At 42.2% G+C, this 22,557-nt stretch overlaps 3 protein-coding genes across 4 annotated transcripts; 2 read left to right on the plus strand and 1 right to left on the minus strand.

The window, feature by feature from the left end:
* Positions 1 to 135: 135 nt before the first annotated feature.
* LOC146572301 (lipopolysaccharide-induced tumor necrosis factor-alpha factor homolog) lies at positions 136 to 1,178 on the minus strand. Its single transcript, XM_085276333.1, has 4 exons — positions 1,115 to 1,178; positions 873 to 1,025; positions 512 to 686; positions 136 to 400 (listed from the first exon to the last, which is right to left on the minus strand). The coding sequence occupies exons 1-4, from the start codon at positions 1,167 to 1,169 to the stop codon at positions 283 to 285; spliced, it is 501 nt and encodes a 166-aa protein (XP_085132459.1). The 5' UTR covers positions 1,170 to 1,178; the 3' UTR covers positions 136 to 282.
* A 1,177-nt stretch (positions 1,179 to 2,355) lies between these two features.
* Positions 2,356 to 10,554, plus strand: arpc1a (actin related protein 2/3 complex, subunit 1A). 2 transcript variants are annotated; one of them, XM_085276329.1, is made up of 11 exons: positions 2,356 to 2,693; positions 3,370 to 3,460; positions 3,739 to 3,843; positions 4,065 to 4,287; positions 5,195 to 5,302; positions 5,436 to 5,539; positions 5,672 to 5,780; positions 6,273 to 6,348; positions 6,442 to 6,635; positions 9,552 to 9,642; positions 9,732 to 10,554. In XM_085276329.1, exons 2-11 carry the CDS (start codon positions 3,397 to 3,399, stop codon positions 9,768 to 9,770), a joined length of 1,113 nt encoding a protein of 370 aa, XP_085132455.1. In that variant the 5' UTR covers positions 2,356 to 2,693; positions 3,370 to 3,396; the 3' UTR covers positions 9,771 to 10,554. The 2 variants fall into 2 exon arrangements, with proteins under 2 accessions (XP_085132455.1, XP_085132456.1); XM_085276330.1 differs by having other exon boundaries at positions 2,693 to 2,804.
* Positions 10,555 to 15,975: 5,421 nt separating this feature from the next.
* On the plus strand, positions 15,976 to 21,154 carry arpc1b (actin related protein 2/3 complex, subunit 1B). The gene is made up of 10 exons (XM_085276334.1): positions 15,976 to 16,180; positions 16,692 to 16,825; positions 17,589 to 17,693; positions 18,943 to 19,165; positions 19,260 to 19,367; positions 19,535 to 19,771; positions 19,863 to 19,938; positions 20,179 to 20,378; positions 20,564 to 20,654; positions 20,740 to 21,154. Exons 2-10 carry the CDS (start codon positions 16,762 to 16,764, stop codon positions 20,776 to 20,778), a joined length of 1,143 nt encoding a protein of 380 aa, XP_085132460.1. The 5' UTR covers positions 15,976 to 16,180; positions 16,692 to 16,761; the 3' UTR covers positions 20,779 to 21,154.
* Positions 21,155 to 22,557: the final 1,403 nt, after the last annotated feature.

Genomic DNA, 22,557 nt, shown 5'->3' on the forward strand with positions numbered 1-22,557 from the left:
ACTATGCACAGTACAGGTGCACATGCAGGCCTAATCCTCGCTGGATGTTTGGATGTGCAGTGAACTATGCAAACAAAGGTCACTTGAAACATTAAGCTTTTCTCCCTGCTCTGCATTTTAAATAAAACAAATAAATAAAGCTTGAAGGATTGGCACAGAACACATTTATTTAATAGGATTCTTTCACAATTTGATTAAAACGTTTAAAATATCGAATTTTACACAACAGGAACTCGTGTGCTCTTATGTCTAAACGTGCATTTGACTCCAGCAATTGTGTGTTCACTCGCAGCACCGCTTCTTGTGCACGTGAAGAACCCGTCGACAGCGTGGACAACTGTGGTAGGCGTCCTTAAAGTGGTTTACAAAAAATGGAATCAGGCAGCAGCCGAGCACCAACCTGTGAGGCGGAAAGAACCACATGCTGATCTCTGACTTTTTAGAAATCGAATGTGTGATCGATGCTGGGATACAAAAAACAACCAGACTGAAGTGTTTAAATGCCTCTCACCCGCATAACACAAACACAAGACACACGAGCCACGCAAAAGTCCCGGCTTTAAAGGTGACCTCTGTGGTGACCCGAGTCCTGCAGGAGGGGCAGGTTGCCAGACCTGGAGAGCATCGCAGCTCAGCTTCATAGCTCACAAACTTTGCCCTGGGTGTACGTAAAGGGGCATCATACACTGTTGAGAAGAGGTTAAAAATGAATGCTGACATGCAACCTGAAGGGGATTGCTGCTAATTTTTTTTAAATGTAAAACTAAAGTAAGTAAACTAAAGTAATAAATTATTAAGCTATGTTTAAACTTAGCAGTGAGCAAAGAAAATGTGACATTACATATTCAAAATGGAGGTAGAAGAGCCTGTACCTGGTACAGCTGAGAGAATATTGTTGGGCAAGCAAACTCCTGAAGACGAGGACGAGGAAGGCGGTTGTGGTGGCTGTGCTGGTGGTGGTGGTGGACGGGTGAAAGGTGAGTGGACTTTGTAGACTTTGACATCTTGATCCGATTTACAGTCCTCTGGAAAAATGGATACACAGTGAGGTTTTTGTTTTTTCAACCACAGGAAAACAGACTAAGCAATGCTTGAGATGAGAGGTTATTTTTACCTGGTAAGAAGTATGGCGTAGGTGCAGGAAACAGCTTATCCACATTTGATTCCATTTAAAAGGCCTGAGGGAGCGTGAGAGGAAAAACAAGGGAAAACTCCTAAAATGTGCCTCCTGTGTTTGCGTCCAGCAGGGATTCATCAGCAGATGTACCAGGTGCTGTTAATTGAATTTGCCTCTGATTGGTTCAAGAAGGTATTACCCATTGTTCAATAGCGCCATGAGCATGTTAAACAGGTAGAAAGGTCTGGGGCAAACCTTCCCCCAAACAGCCATCTTGCTTAGTTTTATTCCACTGGAAATTGGTAAAAAATCAAATTTTGTTTTTTTTAAACACCAAAGATAATCTGTTCTTTATGAGTAAGACCAGATGTGCTCTATTATGCAAAATAGAGCTCCTCATTTCTTTGGATGCTTATCCTTATCAGGGTTGCAGGGAGGAGCCAATCTATGCTTTTACTGCATTAACAGTGTATTTGTGATCATTGTCATGCTGAAAAATGAAGCCTGAAAAATGCCAATCAGATACTTAACAGACTCTACTGACTTCCAACATATTAATGAGGACTTGGCCAAAAGCTTCACATTTGGACTCATCACTCCAATAAGACCTGGTGCCACTGATTTTCTGTCCAGTTCTTGTATAATTTGGCATACTTCAACCTTTTCTCTTCCTTAAGAATGACATCTTGATCAGATACTGTTTATCTGTTATAGATGGTTTTTAGGCCTACTTCTTCTTTTGTCCTTCACTTGTCCAGTTTCCTCAAACATTTTAAGAACACACTGCCTATCATGCAAAGATATGCCAATTTTTCAGCCAAGAGCTCTTTGTTAATCCTTTCTTTGGTGGAAAAATACTGAAAAAAGCCTGGAGCACTATTGCTCAAGACCACTTTAAAAAGATTACATGAAAAGCTAAATACAGAGAAACTAGGGGTGGGTCAAGAATTTTACAGTACCATAAATATTTAAAACCTGGTTTTAAAATTCCGAGTCGGTGATTCTGTGTTTTGGCAAATCAAATCAAATCACTTTTATTGTCACATCACATGTGCAGGTACATTGGTACAGCACATGTGAGTGAAATTCTTGTGTGCGAGCTTCACAAGCATTATTCACACATTATCAGACAAAACACACCATCTAAGCCTGATGAAGTCCTCTAGTCGTGTTTAATACAACACTGATACAACGGCCACAAGTCTGTGCTGTTTTGTAACCGTTTAAAGCACTCTGGGTAAAGCACCAGAGGAGCTCTTCTCGGGCTAGGAGTAACGTGAGATCTAGCGACGTGAACGAGGTTATTCACTTGAATGTAACAGCTAGCGTAATGATGCTAAGCTAGCTGTCAGCCTGGCATCCACGGGTTTTGCTGCAGAGTTTTAGCTACCGGATGCTCCCAGTCGTATCCTGCTGGCCGTCTTGACATTCCCCTCAACATTCCTGGACGAATTCGTGTCGACTGACCAGAGTCCGCGAATTCAGGTCCACTCCTAATCTAACCTTTCCCCCCGCTAGCGTGATTTAGCTCACCGGCTAACAAGAGTTCAACACTCGGGAGAACCGGACTGACGAGGTAAGTTAGCATATGGAGGCTAGTGGGATGGACAGGCTAATGGTCTAGCTGTCACCGGGAGTAAAGGCTTCTTGTACGAGGAAAAAATAATCTTAGAAAGGAGGCCTTCTGGTAAGCGTGTGGACACAGTCGTTGTCATTATATCCCTCAAAATTCCCCATCTTGCTATTAGGTCTGTGTAACACCGGCGAAATGTGAGCTAGCAATTTGATTGACTTGCTAGAAACGTTTTGCTAATGTTAATTTACCGAGGGAAGCAGCTGACCTAGTAATGGTAATATTACCGGAGCTAGCTTAGCAAGTCCGTACTGGTTATGAAGAATGTTGTACGTCTGTTTGGGGCGAAAAAGGACTTAAGTGAAAGTCAGCTTGCTAACGTTAATTTGCCATTATTATTTAAGAGAAACTAGTAAAGAAAGCTTCTCGGTGACAGGGTTTATCTAAAGAATCCAAGCTAGCGGCTAACACGTACATTACGAGTTAGGGTGCTTTAAAAGTTAACAGTTAACTAGCTGTCCTATGTGAGCAGTGAACCAGCAGCTTCCATTATGTATGCTGTAATTTGTTTAGTTTTTAAGTCTACCGAGACATCGTTCTGGTCTCCTGCTGGCTGGGAGTGTGTTTGCCGTGTTTTGCTTTGCTTTGTGAGTTTTTGCTGTGTGTTTTTGCTTCGCAGAGTTCAACTTAAGGACCACACCCAAACATGTCCCTTCATCAGTTTCTGTTGGAACCCATCACCTGCCACGCATGGAACCGCGACAGGACACGTAAGGCTCTGAGACTGTAGCTATGAGAAATGCTCACTTTAACACAACACATTTCAAGGTTAAGGTCTTAAAGTCTTTGTCTTCATTGGGTGGTCAGATCACAACTACAAAGAATGCTGTTAGAGCAATTTCATCTGAACAGAGATAAGATTGACTCAGTTTATTTTGGGTAACACAGGTTGGAATTTGGCATGTATCAGAAAACTGGTCTAACTTGTTTGTTATCTGTGTGCTCATCCTGTTAACCAGCTGGTTTCTTCTGTTTTGTTTTCCTTCAGAAATTGCCATTAGTCCCAATAACCATGAAGTTCATATCTACAAGAAGAGTGGCAACCAGTGGGTTAAGACCCATGAACTGAAGGAACACAATGGCCATATAACAGGTGGTTAATCAGATGTTTTTAAGACTGATCGTTTGTTTTACTTATTTAACGTGACGTTTCAGTCCACGTCTCACCCAACATGTCAGTAAAATTAATGTTTCTGAAGAATTCTTTAATAAGTAAAACCACAGCTAAGGTGGGATTGTGTGATCCTAAAGGGGTTTCTTTTTGTCTAAGCTATTAGTAGAGTTGTTAGTGACTGCATATTGGCTGTGTTATAGGCATTGACTGGGCTCCCAAAAGTGACCGCATAGTGACATGTGGAGCAGACCGTAATGCCTATGTGTGGTCCCAGAAGGAGGGGGTATGGAAGCCCACACTGGTCATCCTCAGGATCAACAGAGCGGCCACCTTCGTCAAGTGGTCTCCATTGGAGAACAAGTTTGCAGTGGGCAGCGGTGCTCGACTCATCTCTGTCTGCTACTTTGAGTCCGAGAACGATTGGTGAGACTATTAATCCAGCAGTGGCATGATTTAAATGCATTGATGTTCTGGTGAATGTTGTGAATAATGTCTTTCTTTGAAAGTGCAGCATTTAAGTTCAGTATTGCAATTTATTTGAATTATTAGTGCATTATTTTGAACCTATACGTCCAGACCAAACTGCTTTACCTCAATTTTCACACCTGCTTTAACAGGTCAGAGCAGCCACACAGCCTGTGTGAAACGCTTATCTGAGGTGTGGCTTGAACTTTCATACAGAAGTGCGTCATCAAGAGTTGGGAGGCATGTCTCTCTCAGCAGTTATAGACTGTGAAAAATTCTGTTGGTAGCCACATTGACTTGCTACCAATATCATTACAGAAATGATACTTATCATTATAGTTATAATAACGCTACACCTGTAAATGTCATGAACACAAAAGTAGAGTTGATTTTCTTTCGTTGGCATGTTCTGATAGCATTTAAAGAAGAATGAGGGTGATACATGTGTGCTAAGCAATCACAGCACAAACCCAGTGAAGGCTATAATTATGTGAGGACGTTAACAGAGCATTAGGTGAAGGGCAGCCTTTCTCTGGTGCTCTCTACTTATCTCTGGCGCAGAGAGAGTGCAGTGCTGCAAGGAAGTCGTCATGCAAATGTAGAGGTAGGGGGTGTGGTCCAGTTTAAAACGAACTGGGAATTGAATGTCTTCACCTAGTGTAAGAGCAAAGCGTTGCATTCCAACCAGCTGATGAAGATACACTCCCAGGATTAAAGGACTTGTTTTTTTTCCTCCACCCTGTACTTATTACTTCCCTTTTATTTTTGCTGTGCCTCATAATTGATGAGTCGTTTTTTTGTTTTTGTGGGGTTTAAATATTTACATGTCCTGCTATAAAAACTTTGCTTCTTCGTGTGGTTTTAGGTGGGTTAGCAAGCACATCAAAAAGCCAGTTCGCTCCACCATCCTCAGTCTGGACTGGCATCCAAACAATGTCCTGCTGGCTGCTGGCTCATGTGACTTCAAGTGCAGGTAAAAGATGGTTCAGGAGATGAAGATTAGAGTATTGAAAACTAGCTAGGCGGCTTTGTCCGGTTTCAATTTCTGTTTTTCATGCTGTCTTCCAGCCCGCTTCCTTGCTCATCTCTCCCTCTCTGGTCTCTAGGGTGTTCTCAGCCTACATTAAAGAGGTGGAGGAGAAACCAGGCCCCACACCCTGGGGCAGCAAGATGCCATTTGGGGCTGTGCTAGCAGAATTTGGAGGAGCAGGTCTGACGCCCCCCTCTGCTCCCCCCCCCCTTTTTTTTATTATTATTTATTTATTTATTTTTAGCCTTGTCGATATTCTTTTACAGTTGCTCTGTGAACTTACCAATTTGTGTGTGTTTTGTGCCTTCTTAGGTGGAGGGGGTTGGGTCCACTCTGTCTCTTTTTCAGCTTCTGGTAACCGTCTGGCCTGGGTCAGCCATGACAGTACTGTCACAGTGGTGGACAGCTCTAAGACTGCCAGGTATGTTTAGTTGTCTCCGCACCTGATTGTGGGATTTGACAGATTCACTAACGGCGATTATGCAAAAAATGTAAAAAAAAACAACAACAATCATCTCAAGTGAGTAAGTTACAGAAAATAATGCAGGGGGTAAAAACACAATTTGCACTTTGAATTCTTAACATTGACCACAAAAGGGCAAATGTTGTGGCCTTTAAAGCAAACTGAGTAATGCCATAAAGAGATTACCATTGTTGCATAATCATAAAGCAGTTAGTGAAGTGAATCCATCCCAATCTCATCTGAAACAAAACCCTTTTCATTCATTTAAAATTATCCCACACTCATCGTGTTGCCAAAGGTACCCATCCCATATTTTTCTTTAGCTACAATTAATTTTGGGGTGTTTTAAACTATAGTATTCAGTAGCCTGTGCCTGTGTTCTCTTTATCTTTTTAAGTGCAATCGAATCAGCCACTCGGACCATATTAATTTTATTTTGTTTGTGTTTAGTCCTTCACAGCTGAAGACGGAGTTCCTTCCTCTGCTCAGTGTCATTTTTATTTCAGAGAACAGTCTAGTAGCTGCGGTAAGAATAAAGCATATGGTGGCTGCATGTTCCTTTGCACAGATTTCTAGTGATCCAGGAGCGCTGTAGTAACTCTGCTGTCTCCCTCCTCAGGGTCATGACTGTTGTCCGATGCTGTTCCGTTGCGACGACGGTGGAGCGCTGACATTTGTGACAAAGCTCGACCTCCCCAAGCAGAGCATCCAGAGGAACATCTCTGCCATGGAGCGCTTCAGGAACATGGACAAGAGAGCCACCACTGAGGACCGCAACACTGCCCTGGACACACTGCACCAGAACAGCATCACGTAGGTCACCCAGAAAACTAATGCACGCATGGGTAATGCAAACATTTTAATGGTAATTTTGGAGACTATATCCTATGGTGCAGTTGAATTATATTATGAATCATATTCATTTTAACCAACACCCCATCTCCAAACTTTAGCCTGTACAAAACACAGATGGGTTTTAATGTTGGGCTCTAGTATTTTAGTTCATCAATACTAGCTTGCTGGTAAATGAGCACTTAGTGTTGAATCAATGCTGTTAGGCATCACATGTTTGAGAAAACAGATGATTTTAGGAGCTTTCAATTGTTCTGCATCCACTTCTATTATTATTATTTCTATTCTTTATACATAAAAACAGGTTTTGCAACAACCTTACATACTCTGTTTGAAAAGTATATACAGTGGGGCAAAAAAGTATTTAGTCAGCCACCGATTGTGCAAGTTCCCCCACCTAAAATGATGACAGAGGTCAGTAATTTGCACCGGAGGTACACTTCAACTGTGAGAGACAGAATGTGAAAAAAAAAAAATCCATGAATCCACATGGTAGGATTTGTAAAGAATTTATTCGTAAATCAGGGTGGAAAATAAGTATTTGGTCAATAACAAAAATACAACTCAATACTTTGTAACATAACCTTTGTTGGCAATAACAGAGGTCAAACGTTTACTATAGGTCTTTACCAGGTTTGCACACACAGTAGCTGGTATTTTGGCCCATTCCTCCATGCAGATCTTCTCGAGAGCAGTGATGTTTTGGGGCTGTCGCCGAGCAACACGGACTTTCAGCTCCCGCCACAGATTTTCTATGGGGTTGAGGTCTGGAGACTGGCTAGGCCACTCCAGGACTTTCAAATGCTTCTTACACTCCTTTGTTGCCCGGGCGGTGTGTTTTGGATCATTGTCATGTTGGAAGACCCAGCCTCGTTTCATCTTCAAAGTTCTCACTGATGGAAGGAGGTTCTGGCTCAAAATCTCACGATACATGGCCCCATTCATTCTGTCCTTAACACGGATCAGTCGTCCTGTCCCCTTGGCAGAAAAACAGCCCCATAGCATGATGTTTCCACCCCCATGCTTCACAGTAGGTATGGTGTTCTTGGGATGCAACTCAGTATTCTTCTTCCTCCAAACACGACGAGTTGAGTTTATACCAAAAAGTTCTACTTTGGTTTCATCTGACCACATGACATTCTCCCAATCCTCTGCTGTATCATCCATGTGCTCTCTGGCAAACTTCAGACGGGCCTGGACATGCACTGGCTTCAGCAGCGGGACACGTCTGGCACTGCGGGATTTGATTCCCTGCCGTTGTAGTGTGTTACTGATGGTGACCTTTGTTACTTTGGTCCCAGCTCTCTGCAGGTCATTCACCAGGTCCCCCCGTGTGGTTCTGGGATCTTTGCTCACCGTTCTCATGATCATTTTGACCCCACGAGATGAGATCTTGCGTGGAGCCCCAGATCGAGGGAGATTATCAGTGGTCTTGTATGTCTTCCATTTTCTGATGATTGCTCCCACAGTTGGTTTTTTTCACACCAAGCTGCTTGCCTATTGTAGATTCACTCTTCCCAGTCTGGTGCAGGTCTACAATACTTTTCCTGGTGTCCTTCGAAAGCTCTTTGGTCTTGGCCATGGCGGAGTTTGGAGTCTGACTGTTTGAGGCTGTGGACAGGTGTCTTTTATACAGATGATGAGTTCAAACAGGTGCCATTCATACAGGTAACGAGTGGGGGACAGAAAAGCTTCTTACAGAAGACGTTACAGGTCTGTGAGAGCCAGAGATTTTCCTTGTTTGAGGTGACCAAATACTTATTTTCCACCCTGATTTACGAATAAATTCTTTACAAATCCTACCATGTGGATTCATGGATTTTTTTTTTTCACATTCTGTCTCTCACAGTTGAAGTGTACCTCTGGTGCAAATTACTGACCTCTGTCATCATTTTAAGTGGGGGAACTTGCACAATCGGTGGCTGACTAAATACTTTTTTGCCCCACTGTAGTCTGTGGTAATGTGCACACTTCATGTGGTTCTAGTGAGCAATCAGACATTGTGCAGACAAAATTTGGATGAGCCGTAGACACATGACTCATCACTCAAAGTAAAATGCAGAGCCATAAGCAGCTGATTTCAATTAATTCTCAGGTGATCTCTGGTGTCAGATCTGCTTAGCTTTACGTGTTTTCAAACAGGAAGCGTTTCAATCTCTAGGTCACAGGTCAGAAGTTTTATTTATGTAGTGCTTTTATTGTTTTAAGGTGTAGTTTGGCATTGCAACACTCAAATGTGACCAAGAGGACCGGCAGTAATTAGCTGATATTTTGCAATATATTCTGAGAAACAAGTTTGTTTGCTTTCTTCAGTGTGATAAGATTATTCATGTTACTTTGGAAGTACAGTAAGAGCTCCAGACTTCAGTTTTGTTTTTGTTTTCCTCTAAAGAGTTTACTGCTGCAAAACTTGTAGATCAAGTCAAAGATCAGCATCTTGAATGCTGTCGTAGCAATGTTTGCACAGAATGGAATCTACTCAGTCGTAATTTGCTAACACGCCTCAGCCTGTTAGCAGGGAGTGAATGTGGTGAAAGCAGGGACTCAAAGAAAAACAGGGAAACAAGAGACACGCAAAAATAAGAAAGGCAGGTCCGATTTATATTTGAATATTGCACACAGTGTGAAATTGTGTCTGGTAAAGAGGTGTAAAACAATCAGGAAAAAACGATTAAAAGCACCTACTGAATCCATTCATGATGGTGGTGTTTTCCACCTTATATGTGATATTTCAGCCACACCCACAGACTTCCCGAAGCCTTTTTGTCACCACTACCATTTAACTAGCAGCAGATAAGCATTTTAGCAAATTTCCCACCAAGATCACAACGATAACAAAGGCTTGTCAACATCATCACCTGTGTGTTTGTTTCTTAGCCAAGTGTCTATCTATGAGGGAGACAAAAGGGATTGTCGCAAGTTCTGCACCACAGGTATCGATGGAGCAATGACCATTTGGGACTTCAAGGTAAAAATGCACAGAAACAGTGTTTTTTGTGAGTTAACTTTTTCTGAGTCTTCCATCACTAACTCTCTGTCATGTGTTTTCCTCCTCAGAGTCTAGAAGCTTCTATCCAGGGTCTCCGCATTATGTGAAGAAACCTTTTGAATGAACGGAGAGACGCTGCGGCCTCACTTCTCCCCCTTTTCCTCCCCTGCCCTCACCCCTCTTGCCCCTTTTCCGTCTCACCCCGGCCCTCCCTCCACTCCTGCCACGCAGCCAGTAACATACATACTTTATCGAGTGTCTGCTGAAGCACTGATCAGACCATAACACACTCTTGTGAGTGTGTGCTTAAACTCACTCACACACATACACTCACTACACACGCTGAGCTGACGTGTGACTTCACTGTTGATTTTTTTTTTCCCCCCATTTTGTTTGTTTTTAAACGAAGGTTAACCAGGTGTCAAAGTGGGAAGGTCCTCTGACACGTATTAGACGTGACGTGAAATGTGTGTTTTTATGTTCTCTAACCTCCTGTACCAAAAGTTGAACACTAAAAGGTGCATTTTATCCAAAATCAGACTGTATTCCACCTCAGGCTAACCTTAACATGCTCTCGGAATAACAACATTTAGTAGACCGAAAGTAGACGTTTTACTGGAGGATAGTTCGTATTCTTCAGCGGGCGAATTTGCTTTCACTAGGACCCGGGGTTACTGATATTCTGAGTACATGTTGCGTGTTGGCTTTTGGGAGTTGTACAGAATCTGATGGTGGAGAGAGAAAGCAGCTGTCTGAACTCTGTGTGGAGTGACAGCTGGCCAACACTAGGCTCTGTAGCTCCTACACTAAAACCACACAAGATGGAGGATTTCTATGTAACTGACCATGAGTAGACATGAAATAAAGATGAAATACATTTACAGTACTCAACTCAAATGACTGTGCTCTTCCTTTGTGTATGTGGACAGATGGTAGTTTGTGTGTCAAATTACAATATGTAATCCATATTTCTGCTTGTCATAGGTTAGTGAAGGCCCAGCTAAATGCAAATCTTGGAGTTTCTGAAAAATTCTGGAACATTGTTTCTCTGTGCGGATTTTTAGTAAACAAGGTTATATCTTCTTTCTGTGTTGGCGTCACCGCAATGATTTTTAGCTCATTTAGCCGAAGGACAGACGAACAAGTTGGGCATCCCTCCACAGTTCACTAAGATTGCTACTCCTAGAGTATTCAGGTTTTACTGAAAGGTGTACGCATCGATCGCCTATTGGGTCTTTACTTAAACTGTGCTGAAGGTTTATATTTGGTCCTTTCACCAGTTTCACAGGAATCAACTTCTCATCCTAGTATTTTAGTGAAACAGGATTGAGTTGTCCTGGATATGACTGTTTTCAAGACTCCTTGAATCCTCTGTGGATTTTTAATTCTCATTGTATTCAGTGCAACAATACAATCAAATTTATCGCTTTCTTCCCCCATACTTTACCTGTTACAGTGAGCTGCAAATTGTGAAGAATCATGAGTGGGATGACGTAGTACGCCGCTGACATTCTGGGATGTGAACGCACTGAATAGTGGGTGTTATCGTGGGTCATCTTTTTCATTGTCTTTGTTGGCACTTCAAGATGACCAGATGAGATAGAAATCAAAACCTACAGCTTCCCGAAGCTGGTGCAAAAGTAAATAATGCTTCTAAGATTTCAAAAAAATCAAAGAAATATCTTTAACCTCAAAGGACCTGATGTCCACATATGTGGACATCACATTTTGGGTTGTCTAGACCACAATGCTAAATATTGCTCTACAAGGGCCTGATATCCACTTACGAGTAATGTTCCCTCTAATTTTTCACGTGTCTGAGCAAACTCCCTTGGACCACTGTGAGCGACAGCAGACGTGTGCACTATGGTCACGCCAGCATCGAATCCATCCAAGTTACATGGTTTATTAAAATAATCAAATTACAGCATTTATGTTAGACTACTTTTAATTAACTGCTTTAGCCCACTTACAATGAAAATTAAAAAAAAAAAATCTTGTTCATGACCTGTGTATGTTAACACTATTGGAAGTAAAAATAACTTGAGCTCCAATTTTGAAAACACAACTTTTCTTTATTTATATATATATATATATATATATATATATATATATGAGTTATATTGTGAATCTGTGGTCTGGGAGAGAGTCCTGTAACTCTCTCTCTGCAAAATACAGTATATAATGACCAATGTTGGGCAATTAATTATATAGTTCTTCAAAAAAGTAACTGAGTCTTGCAAACAACGTTTTTTGCAGCAGTTTACCTAAAAATGCAGCCAAGGCGTTTTTTTAAATAAACATTTCAAACTATTTACAGAACAATCAGCTGTTCTGCATCAAATCTGATGCCACACAAATTATTTGTGCCAGTCCAAAAAACAATTTCTGTCCACTATGAGATAAAGGAGAACAACAGCCTGATACCTGCAGGCCTGACAACAGGAGATGTATCACTGCTGTAACAGCTGTAACATTCAGCAGTCGCCTCATTGTTCTGACACACACAACAAACTATTGACTACACGACACACTAACGACACAAGATTTGCGCTAAACGTGGCAAATCTCTCACATCTCAAAACACCACCGTCACTCCTAAAAAAAAATTTTTTTTGTCACTCCTGAAACTTCCCCCCTCCCTAAACAACAAATGCCATGTTCTGATTGGTCGACATGGTACATTTTTCCACCAATAGGAAAGGGTGGGGGGTTTGGTATTGTTTTTGCTCACAGGTGGAGAGTGCTTTCCAGCGTTTTCCTTCTAAAACGCCGTTTTTACCGTTTCTTCCCGCAGTAAATATAAACAACCATAGTATTCAGGAAAGAACCAAACATTGCAAATATTTTTTATCATAACTCTGGTTTTCGTGGCCTATCAACACAATTTAAAAACTGGTATAAAGTCCACACTTTTCTGTCCTGCTCACATCTCCAATGGTTGTACACGTTGTCATTAACGTGGCTTCACTCCACGTCAGCCACGCCGCTTTGCTAGCTAAAACACCGGTGTCGGCGATGGACGCTGTCATAGCCTGTCAACGACGCTGATTAGCTGCGTATGTACGAATGTGAATCGCATTATTGGCTGGACTATGGGATAAGGTGGCATCGTTCTAATCCCATACTGGAGCAGCCAGTCACTCACTGACTAACACTGCAAAACAGAATTGTTAAAGTTTTAATTTTAATTTCAATTCAGGCTAGATTTTTTTTTGTGCGCAACGCAGATTTTTCTGCGCAGAGACCGTGCCAGCAGTGCGCAATTGCGCACGCGCGCAGCTTAGAGGGAACATTGCTTACGAGGACATTATACTCCCACTCTTCTATTGAAATTTAAAACTAATGTCGTCACATGTGGATATCAGGACCTTCTAGAGTAAAATCAGGTAAAAAGATAATTCTTTGTTTTTACATTTATCAGGTCCCAATCAGTCCAAATAGCAAAGAGAAATTAAAAATGCATGCCATGAAAGAGTTCAGGTCTTAGGAGGTTAAAGAAGGCTTCACCTGCTTCCTCATTCGCAAGGGGTCAACACGTTTTGTTTTTTTGAAACCCTTGAAAGTCTCAACCATGAAATAATTTCCAGAAAATGGACATATTTGAGCCTGACAATTTAAATTGTAAACCATTCTCTATATTATCATGTGAGTCACACTGATAATATAGAGGTCTGTGCCAAATATGATGTGCTTGGTGTTAACAAGGAATTTGTGTCTCCTTCCAAGATCATGTTTTTTTTTTTGTTTTTTTTCTATTTCTTTTTTATAAATGACATCAGAAACAGCAGTATGCGACATTACGTGATGGCAGAGCTTCAGTTCATCCTTTGTCATTTTTTTTTTTTTTTTTTTTTTTTTTTAATAAATAGGACAGGGGGAATGAATGAGAGAAAGAGGGGGAGAGAAAGAAAGAAAACCAAAGGGGAGAAGAGACGGTGAGAAGGGGGGGGGAGGAGAGAGAAAAAAAAAAAAAAGAACTCCTGGGTCACCTGTATGGAGAAAAAAAAAAAAAAAAACAAACAAAAAAAACAAACAGAGGAGACAGCAAACAACAAAGAGCAACATAATAATAGAGAAAACAAAGCACCATCACAATAAACTAGCTAGTCATAGATATCAATATTTACTAAATAATAAACGATATTGTGCAGCACGCAAGATAGACAGCGCACAGTGTGCTTTGAGGCAGCAGCCAAGAAAGCTTTAGTCCGCGTCTGTGAATACCCATGTGTGCATACCTGTGTGGATCAGCATGCTTGCATTCCAAAGGTTTCTCCATGTAATGATCTGCTAGGGAGTGTGGGGGGGCCACAGCCCCGTCCTCCAGGGTGTGAAGCGGGTATGGAGGAGATCAAAACTCCAGACATCCAGAGGCCCCCAGAACACAAGAGACCATGGAAGACCAACAGAGGGGCAGCCGCGCCACTGTTCCAGTAAGAGCTGAGGAGAGTCCCAGATGAGGGCTCGCCCAGCAGCCGCGGCGCAGAAGTCAGGGGGAGTTGCAGTGACGCGCCCGTGAGCTCCGCCGGCCCCCAGCTGTGCCTGAGTGACCGAGCCCCAGGCCGAGAGGCCGGGGGCACCCCACCTCCAAAGGGGCCCGAGCGAGCCCCGAGCCCCAGGCCCCAGGCCCCGACAAGCGGCCGCCAAGGAGTGAGCCGGTGTGTACCCGGACGCCCACCCCCAGACACAAAGAACCACCAACACACCGACACCTGAGGGAGTCCGCCACCGGCAGGGGAAGTGGTGGTGGGTGGAGATAGGCCTCCAAACCTTGGAGGGCCTGAGGTGTCCCCAGAGAGGTGGCGTCTGATACCCAACCTGACATATAGACACAGACATACAGGCACCCACAGACACAAACATCCATTCCCACCCTCATGCTCTCATATGCACTCACTCCACACTCAACCAACGTGGAGACAGACATAAAGAGACGCTGTACACACAATCACACTCCCCAAGCGTACTCTACAAACCGGATCTAGGTACCCTTGCCCCTGGAGGGGGGAATTGCACCCAGACCCAAGATCATGTTAATGGGTGTTTCACTCGTTAGGTGAAACTACTACCACTGTGGATCTTTAAAATATCCTTTTTACTTTCCACACATACTCACACATAATCAGTCTAACTGTAATTGTACAAGCAATTTGTTAAACGAGTTGACAGTATTTTGGCAGTATTTGAAGTCATTAAAGTCCCAAAATTAAAAAGAAAAATAATACACTGTCTCCCAATAAAGGTTGGGAAATTAAATGAAGTGTCTTATGAGTGTGTGTGAGATTTAGGCCCATTTGAAGTTCATTAACTCCAAATTGGAAACAAAAGTACCTGTGAACAGAGCAGCTCACCCGTATAAAACAAGTAAGCAGCACGGCATGAAACTCAGTCTTAACCTTAGCTTCAAGGCTCTCACTGACTGCCAGTTTTATGCTTTTCCTTTTAATCCCAAATGGAAATTATGAGGAGTAAGGAAAATCTGCTGCTGCCAAGAAAAAAGTGATTAAGGCAACGTGCTTCTTTAAAAGCTTGAAAGAAACGCTTTGACATAGCAGTTAAAGTCTAATGAATAGACGAAGTAGTAGTCCAGTCAGTGTTCAAAGAAACATTGACTGGACTTACAGTAAAAAAAGATTTCAGATCTATAAACGCAACAACAAGAGCTCCAGTGGTTTCCACACACACTGTTTGCAAGTGATTGTGCAATAAAAAGCAAATTAACTTGTTTTCATAGCTAAATGTTTGAGGTTGCACTGCAGTGATGCAACGGGGTAAAACTAGTTGGCGTGCAATCATAACAAGAAGATAAATGAAGAACAGGACACATAATGTAACTGGTAGACAAATAATAGCAAATCCAGTGTAGAGCCAACCCCTTTCTCCTCCTGATGCCACCCTCTCCTCCCTGCAGATTCCTCCCTCTTCTTTCACTTCCTCCTTTTTCTTTATGCAGACAGCCCCGTACGCCCCTCCCCCTTCTTTTCCGTGTCTTTCATGCTTTTCTTTTCCTTTTTTTTTTTTGCTTCCCCCCCTCAGATTCAGCCTCCTCCTTTGTGCATAACTTTGTATTGTGTTTATGCCCCTCCCTCTTTTACTACTTTTAACACTTTTTTTCTGTTCCTGTTTAATAATGTTAAAGTTCAATTAAAGAAAAAGTGCAGTTTTGGTCCCCCTTCTCTCACATTTCTCACGCCACGCCCATGATTTCTTTATTTCCACCCTCAGAACTGAAAAACCTGCAGAAACTTCCTGCCTGTCTCCCCTCTCTGAGCTTCACTGTACCCTCCTCCACTTCCCCCTCTGACCTCTCCTCCCCTCTCTCTCTTCAGTTCAGCTTCTCTCTCTTCCTGCACTCACTCTGTCGTTGGCGTTCGCGTTGACTGGCCAGAGTCCGCGAGCTGAACACCCTCCACTTTATTTGATCCGCTACTTTCCTCTGCTTTCTCTGCTCTTTTTTTTAAAACTCTCTCCCATCTCTTCAGCTCACCCATTCATCTCTGTCCTGCCCTCGGGGGTAAGTAGCCTAGAAAATATTTAACAGTTGACTGAGTGTGCTTAGGCACTCACTCACACACCCACCCACCCACACACACATATTTGAGTATAATGCATTTTCTGCAAAGAAATATCCAAAGCGTGCTACAGGCAATCGTGCTTCCCACACATTTGTGTTTTAGTGTTTGTAAAGTATCTGATAGAAATGAAAGAAATTTGATTTTTTTTCCCCTGGTTTCTTCCTCCAATGGTTGAGTGTCTTTTTCTCTTTTTTTGTGGGGATGTCCGTTACCTTGGACCTGCATAGTTTCTGTCATTCCTCTGAAAGTCTGGATTTCATTAACACGCTCTGAGTGAGATAAGTTTAGCGTGTTTCACCGACAAACGGAGTTTAAGTCAGTTCATTACGTATCAAACACTTTGGATCATTTCACGGTTTCATTCAATAAAAAGACTTTTACATTTCTTCGTGTACTTCAACACTTCCTGCTTTCAACATGAAATGCAACTTCTGTTTTTTTTTTTTAAAGACTTGACAGCCCACCAGCCTCTGGTTCCTCTCCTACTACTTCCTGATCTCCTTCTAACATCTGATTGGTCATGGCGTACCACAGCTTCCTGCTGGAACCAATTAGCTGCCATGCCTGGAACAAAGATCGATCCCGTAAGTCTGCCCGCCCTCTCTGATTGGTCACTCTTTTGCTCTTCAGTGACTTCCAGTGGTCTCATCTTTGAGCTGAGCACAACATCATGGGTGCATATTGCTCTGACTACAGTCTGTGACAGATGGTGTAATAGCCCAAGGTTTGCGACTGGCTCCCAGGTGGGAGAAGGTATTTCCTGTTTCCTGTAACAGTGGCGGCGGCGTCTGTAGGCCTCTCTGAGTGGTTCTTACTCTCCGTTAGCTGGAGGAAACCAGAGCCTTATATGGATGTTTTTCAACAGTACTTTGGTTTCTGGGCAAAGCGGATGTAAGAGACGCTTTAACCAGGCTGTTCGAGTTTCACTCAGGTTTGCAAAATGAACAGTTTAGTCATTCTGTGAAAAAAAAAAAAAGCACACCGAAGTAAGCCACACTGCTGTTCTAGGACAAACACTGCTTCACTGACTCATCTGCTGACTAAAACATGCAGCCTTTGCTACAACGTTACAAAAAACAAAGATCGCAGGTCTTGTGCGCCTTCTATTTAAAGATGCTGTGTGTCTGTGTGCTGCCTCCAGGCTCATACATACAGTGTTTTTTTGTTTTTTTTCTCTCTTCTCATGTGCCCACTCAGCTCTTCTGTGTTACTCCCCACTGAGCAGCCCGCTGTAAAGCTTCTCGTGTCAGTCACGCTGTACTTTGTCCATGATGAATATTGTGTTCGTACGGTTGACCATCTGTGCTGATATGGTTTGAAACACAATCTTCTTTGTTTCCGCCACAGAGATTGCCCTGTGTCCCAACAACCACGAGGTCCACATCTATAAGAAAGATGGGACCAAGTGGACCAAAATCCATGAGCTAAAGGAACACAATGGGCAGGTGACAGGTGAGACACAGCAACACTAAAACTAGTTAGGGACTTTCTGACATTGCCTTGTTTCCCAAAGGGTCGGATCCGCATGTTTGTTTGGTCTTGGAAGCAGCACTGGCTTGAGACAAACTGAAGTTTGGTTTGCATGTAAGACGAACGTATTAACCCCTAAACCTCAGAGCCACTACTCAAGTTCACCAATTCTGAAAGTGAAAATACAAGATTTTGTAGAATACTTTAGGTTTTTCTGTGACATCGAGCACAAGTTTCCATCATTTTTTGGGATCTGCCTAAATCGATATCAAGGAAATGGCCATCCAGCTTTCCAGTATTGCTAAATCTGTGGTTGCCTTATCCAGTGGTACAAAATAAATCAAGCTGTAGGAACATTTCCCCACCTCTATGTGATTATTAATGCTCATATTGCTTAATGTCAAGCATCAGATCAGCCATTCCCAAAGTCAAGAGTGCTGCGGCCTCCTTAAAAACCAGGAAATACCACAATCTTTAATCTTTAGTCTAATCAAAATACAAGAGGAAGTGATGTACTTCCTTGAAAATTTTATTCAAAAAACACAAAGAACACAGGCTGTTGTCTATAAATCGCTAATGCTACCCAGTCATATAGAAAGCATTTAGGCTAATGTGTGACCCACCTGCTACTGGGACACAAACTTCAAAACAAGAGCAGATAAATATATATAAATGTACATACTTGTGAGTAATTTTTACGTGAATTTCTGGTGTAACTGCAGCCCACCTGCAGTACCTTCACACTCCACCAGGGGCGACTTAGATTAGCAGAGGTGACAGCTAGCACATAGCTACCAGCTAACACCTGCCCCTATCAAAGTGCCCATGCCCATAATAATGGATTACTTTAAGCTTTAACACAAACTAAGTAAGTGAGTTATATGAAAGGTGCGGCTCAATACTTTTGTTGTAGTGTATGCTCCTTCTACTGAGACTTCACTGGTTTCACAATTTCCTGTCATTGTCTTAAGCTACTCTAATCAGCTGCTGGCTATGTAGATTGCCAGTAAGTATAAAGACATCAAAGTAGATCCCAGTCACTGCACAGTTACTTTTATCTCTTTGAAGATAAAGAAAAAAGACTCTATAGATTTTTAGTCAATTATTTATTTTGGATGCATTTGAGACGTTGATAATAGCATAGCTCTTCTTCCTTTTCTGCCTATTTGATGTAATATAGAGAAGTGAGTGGAAATGTGTTCCTGAGAGTTTTTTTAAAAAAATCTCGCAGGTATCGATTGGGCTCCGGAAAGTAACCGCATAGTTACCTGTGGAGCGGACCGTAACGCCTACGTGTGGACCCTGAAAGAGGGAACGTGGAAGCCCACCCTGGTCATCCTCAGGATCAACCGTGCCGCTCGCTGTGTGAAATGGTCACCTAAAGAGAACAAATTTGCTGTTGGCAGCGGCTCTCGTCTCATCTCCGTCTGCTATTTTGAGCAGGAAAACGACTGGTGAGCGAATTCACTAATATATGCAGAAAGCTTTATTTGAATACTAAGAAGCGCCCTTGGAGAGAGTTTAGCAACCATCTCTTGTTATCTGCAGGTGGGTGTGTAAGCACATTAAGAAGCCGATCCGCTCTACAATCCTGAGTTTGGACTGGCACCCCAACAACGCCCTTCTGGCTGCTGGATCCTGCGATTTCAAATGCAGGTATGTCACAGACAGGCTTAGCTTTCAGCTTTATTAAAATTACTTCGTGTACAGCCCAACACTCATGCTACTCCTAGATATATAAAAAAGGAAAGTCCTCATACAGTCCATGATATATGGCATGTGGGTTTCAAAATAACAATATATCTCCACCCTCACTCTCACAGAGTGTTTTCAGCCTACATAAAGGAGGTGGAGGAGAAGCCTGGGCCCACTCCCTGGGGTAGCAAGATGCCCTTTGGGGAGTTGCTCTTTGAGTCCGGAGGGTCTCCAGCAGCAGCTCAGACTTCAGGAGCAAGCGGCGGCTGGGTGCACAGCGTGTGCTTCTCGCACTCTGGCAACCGCCTGGCCTGGACCTCCCATGACTCAACTCTTTGTGTGTCCGAGGGCGGCAAGAACGGCACGTAAGTGAAGGCAGAGCAGTGTAGCTGGGCGTGTTGTGTGTTTACATTGCTTTGTGTGCTCCACTCTGACTTTTTGCTACAACTTCCACAGGTTGACCAGTCTCAGCTCGGAGACACTTCCTCTGCTGTGTGTCACCTTCATTACTGAGAACAGCTTGGTAGCAGCTGTGAGTATTCATTTATTCAGCACACACAGCAGTTCCTTTAATTTAATTTAAAGTAATTTTATAATTTTATATCCCAAACTTTTCTGGCCCAGTGTCTCCATATAAATAATGTAAATAAATGAATAAATAGCGCTTTCTGGCTGTATCTATTCTAGCATCCAGAATAACAAACAAGAGTCTAGTCTCTCATATTTCCAACCTGATATTGTAATATCTCCTTTTGTATGTCTTTTCCTCTAGGGCCATGATTGTTACCCGGTGCTGTTTGTGTATGACGGTGCCAAAGGCAGCTTGACATTTGGTGGCAAACTGGATGTTCCTAAGCAGGCGGCCCAAAAGGGCATCAGCGCCAGGGAGCGTTTTCAGAACCTGGACCGTCGAGCCTCGGAGACCCAGAACACCGACAAGGACCTGAACACTCTCCACAAGAACAGCATCAGGTCAGGAGAAAACAAATGCTTCGTATCCATGAAAATTAAAACCCCCAAAAAGCGAGTGGTGATGTGTGGTTGGGTATGAGAGGGGATTTGGTTAAAGTGATATTTTTTTTAAATATAGCTATGAAAACCCTAAAACAAATGATATGTTACTACTTGGCTTTCTCACGTCTCAAACAATATTTCAGCCAAATCTCTGTGCTGGAAGGAGGAAGAAACCAGTGCACCAAATTCTGCACCACTGGTATGGATGGAGGAATGGGCATTTGGGATGTCAAGGTAACACACAGACAGACACAGACATGCAGGATTGCCAGGTATTGACTACCACAGTGATTTCACATGTCTGTCAATGTCTTTTCAGTCTCTGGAGTCTGCCATGAAGGACTTGAAGATAGTCTAAACTGAAGTTTACATTTCTCCGACCAAAGTTGCTCCCGGAGTTATGGAGAAAAACTGCTGCCTTATTACCCAAAGCTTCTTGGCCTTATTTTAATCAGGTATATTTTTTATATATGCAGGTTCAACGAGCAGACTTCAGTTCAAACAGTGTTTGCGATCTCTCTGAAGCTTTATGCTGAGCTTGTTACATTCAGTGCTGTATACAGAGGGACTGACCACATGTCTGCAAACGGTACTTAATGACTTAGATTAGAGCTCAGCCTGAGCTGACTGCTTAAAGTAGGCATTTTCTATTAATCAGAATGAAATGCTGCAATAATTGTTAAACGCTTATGCTGGTCATAATATGCATTTAATAAAAGATTACTGTTAAAGTGCTCAGTAGAATCTGGTTCGTTTGTGTGTGTGTGTGTTTACGTCTGTTTAAATCTGGATTAAGGACTTTGAACCTTTCAGCTCATTGTTTATTTGTCTGTACAGATGGACAACTTAAGTTCAAAGTTCGAACACTTACAGTTTTAACTGAGAAAAGTTGCTGTCTCGTGTGACGCAGATGAGATTATTTTTTTCTAACCTGGGGAAAAGCTAATATTTTGTATAAAAACAATGTTGTAATGTAATATATTATTCCATTTTTATAAAATTTACATCCTAAAACGTACTGGTTAGATAACATAATGCTTAAAATTAACGAACACAAGTTTGAAAAACCCGCCATGAGTACAAAACAGCAATTTTACAACTTCTTGGTGTTATATATCAGACAGTTTGGCGATGCCCTGCTATACTCACGTTTCATTAAAGCAATCAATTCGTTAACCTCTTCAGACCAAATGTCTTATCTCACCGAGTCTTTCAGTTAAAGCGAACAGCAAGAATTCCTGTTGCTGCTGTCGTGCCTGTAAACTGTAGGTTGAATCAGGTGGACAGAAACGTGGGATTATTACATCTGTAATGTTGAGTTTACCCATCCCTACTACTTTCAAACCCCACTGCCTAAGAGTAATGAACATTTGTATGTGAGACACAGGATCAACATGACTCCACATACTCATGTATTCAGTCCCGGTTCTTTAAAAGCACTGATGGGTTTTCAGCCAAATGCACATCTCCTCATCCACTGCAGTGTCTCACGTGATAGATCGATGCTATTAGATTGTTAATACAGGTACAATACTGTCTAAGCTGTTGCCGTTGTAGCTGCTCATCGATTGATGGGAAAACATCCTGCTGCACAAACTTACAAGTGTGTTTTGGTCTTGTTGATGTTTAAAAAAAATCTAATCAAATACTTTTTTATCTTCCTCTATAGTGCTCAAACTCTTAATTTTTTTTTAATTAACTGTGACATGAAACTCCCAGGTGTCAGCAGTGAATATTTAGCAATTAACCATACAATATATATTTATAATTAATAGTTTTCCAATAGATCAGGTGGAGCAAAAAGTATCCCTCTGAGTAAAATAAAAAAAAGCCAAAAACAGAGAACACCTATCAGCTATCAGACCTCCTGCCTCTTCCTAAGTTCAAGCGACCTGCCAAGGTCAGGTTTGAAATGATAAAATAGTCAAGACTGAAGCATCAACGGGGGAGATATTCTGACCTGTAATGTATGTAAGGGGCTGCCAGTAAATAAATAGATAACTGAAAAACGTGTCAGTGTGAGGAGCTATTTCTGCCCCACTTGGTTCCTGTAGCATATCTCATTAATTCCGCCGCAGAAACAGAAAATTACATAAATGAGATGTTTTTATAATTACATTCAGATTCAGTAATTAAA

The sequence above is a fragment of the Mchenga conophoros genome, linkage group LG6 (assembly GCF_057382185.1).
Source record: "Mchenga conophoros isolate Kocher_MC1m ecotype Shallow Benthic linkage group LG6, M_conophoros_male_GT1.1, whole genome shotgun sequence".
Taxonomy (NCBI): Eukaryota; Metazoa; Chordata; class Actinopteri; order Cichliformes; family Cichlidae; genus Mchenga; species Mchenga conophoros.

What these genes read in the sequence shown, in the direction of transcription:
- LOC146572301 (XM_085276333.1), bottom strand. Translation starts at nt 1,169, where the DNA reads ATGGAATCAAATGTGGATAAGCTGTTTCCTGCACCTACGCCATACTTC. An exon ending in TATTCTCTCAGCTGTACCAG is followed by an intron (nt 687 to 872) that starts GTACAGGCTCTT and finishes TCTTCTCAACAG; the next exon opens with TGTATGATGCCCCTTTACGT. An exon ending in CTTGTGTTTGTGTTATGCGG is followed by an intron (nt 401 to 511) that starts GTGAGAGGCATT and finishes TCCGCCTCACAG; the next exon opens with GTTGGTGCTCGGCTGCTGCC.
- arpc1b (XM_085276334.1), top strand. Translation starts at nt 16,762, where the DNA reads ATGGCGTACCACAGCTTCCTGCTGGAACCAATTAGCTGCCATGCCTGG. An exon ending in CTGGAACAAAGATCGATCCC is followed by an intron (nt 16,826 to 17,588) that starts GTAAGTCTGCCC and finishes TTTCCGCCACAG; the next exon opens with AGATTGCCCTGTGTCCCAAC. An exon ending in TTTGAGCAGGAAAACGACTG is followed by an intron (nt 19,166 to 19,259) that starts GTGAGCGAATTC and finishes TGTTATCTGCAG; the next exon opens with GTGGGTGTGTAAGCACATTA.
- arpc1a (XM_085276329.1), top strand. Translation starts at nt 3,397, where the DNA reads ATGTCCCTTCATCAGTTTCTGTTGGAACCCATCACCTGCCACGCATGG. An exon ending in ACACAATGGCCATATAACAG is followed by an intron (nt 3,844 to 4,064) that starts GTGGTTAATCAG and finishes GCTGTGTTATAG; the next exon opens with GCATTGACTGGGCTCCCAAA. An exon ending in AGAACAGTCTAGTAGCTGCG is followed by an intron (nt 6,349 to 6,441) that starts GTAAGAATAAAG and finishes CTCCCTCCTCAG; the next exon opens with GGTCATGACTGTTGTCCGAT.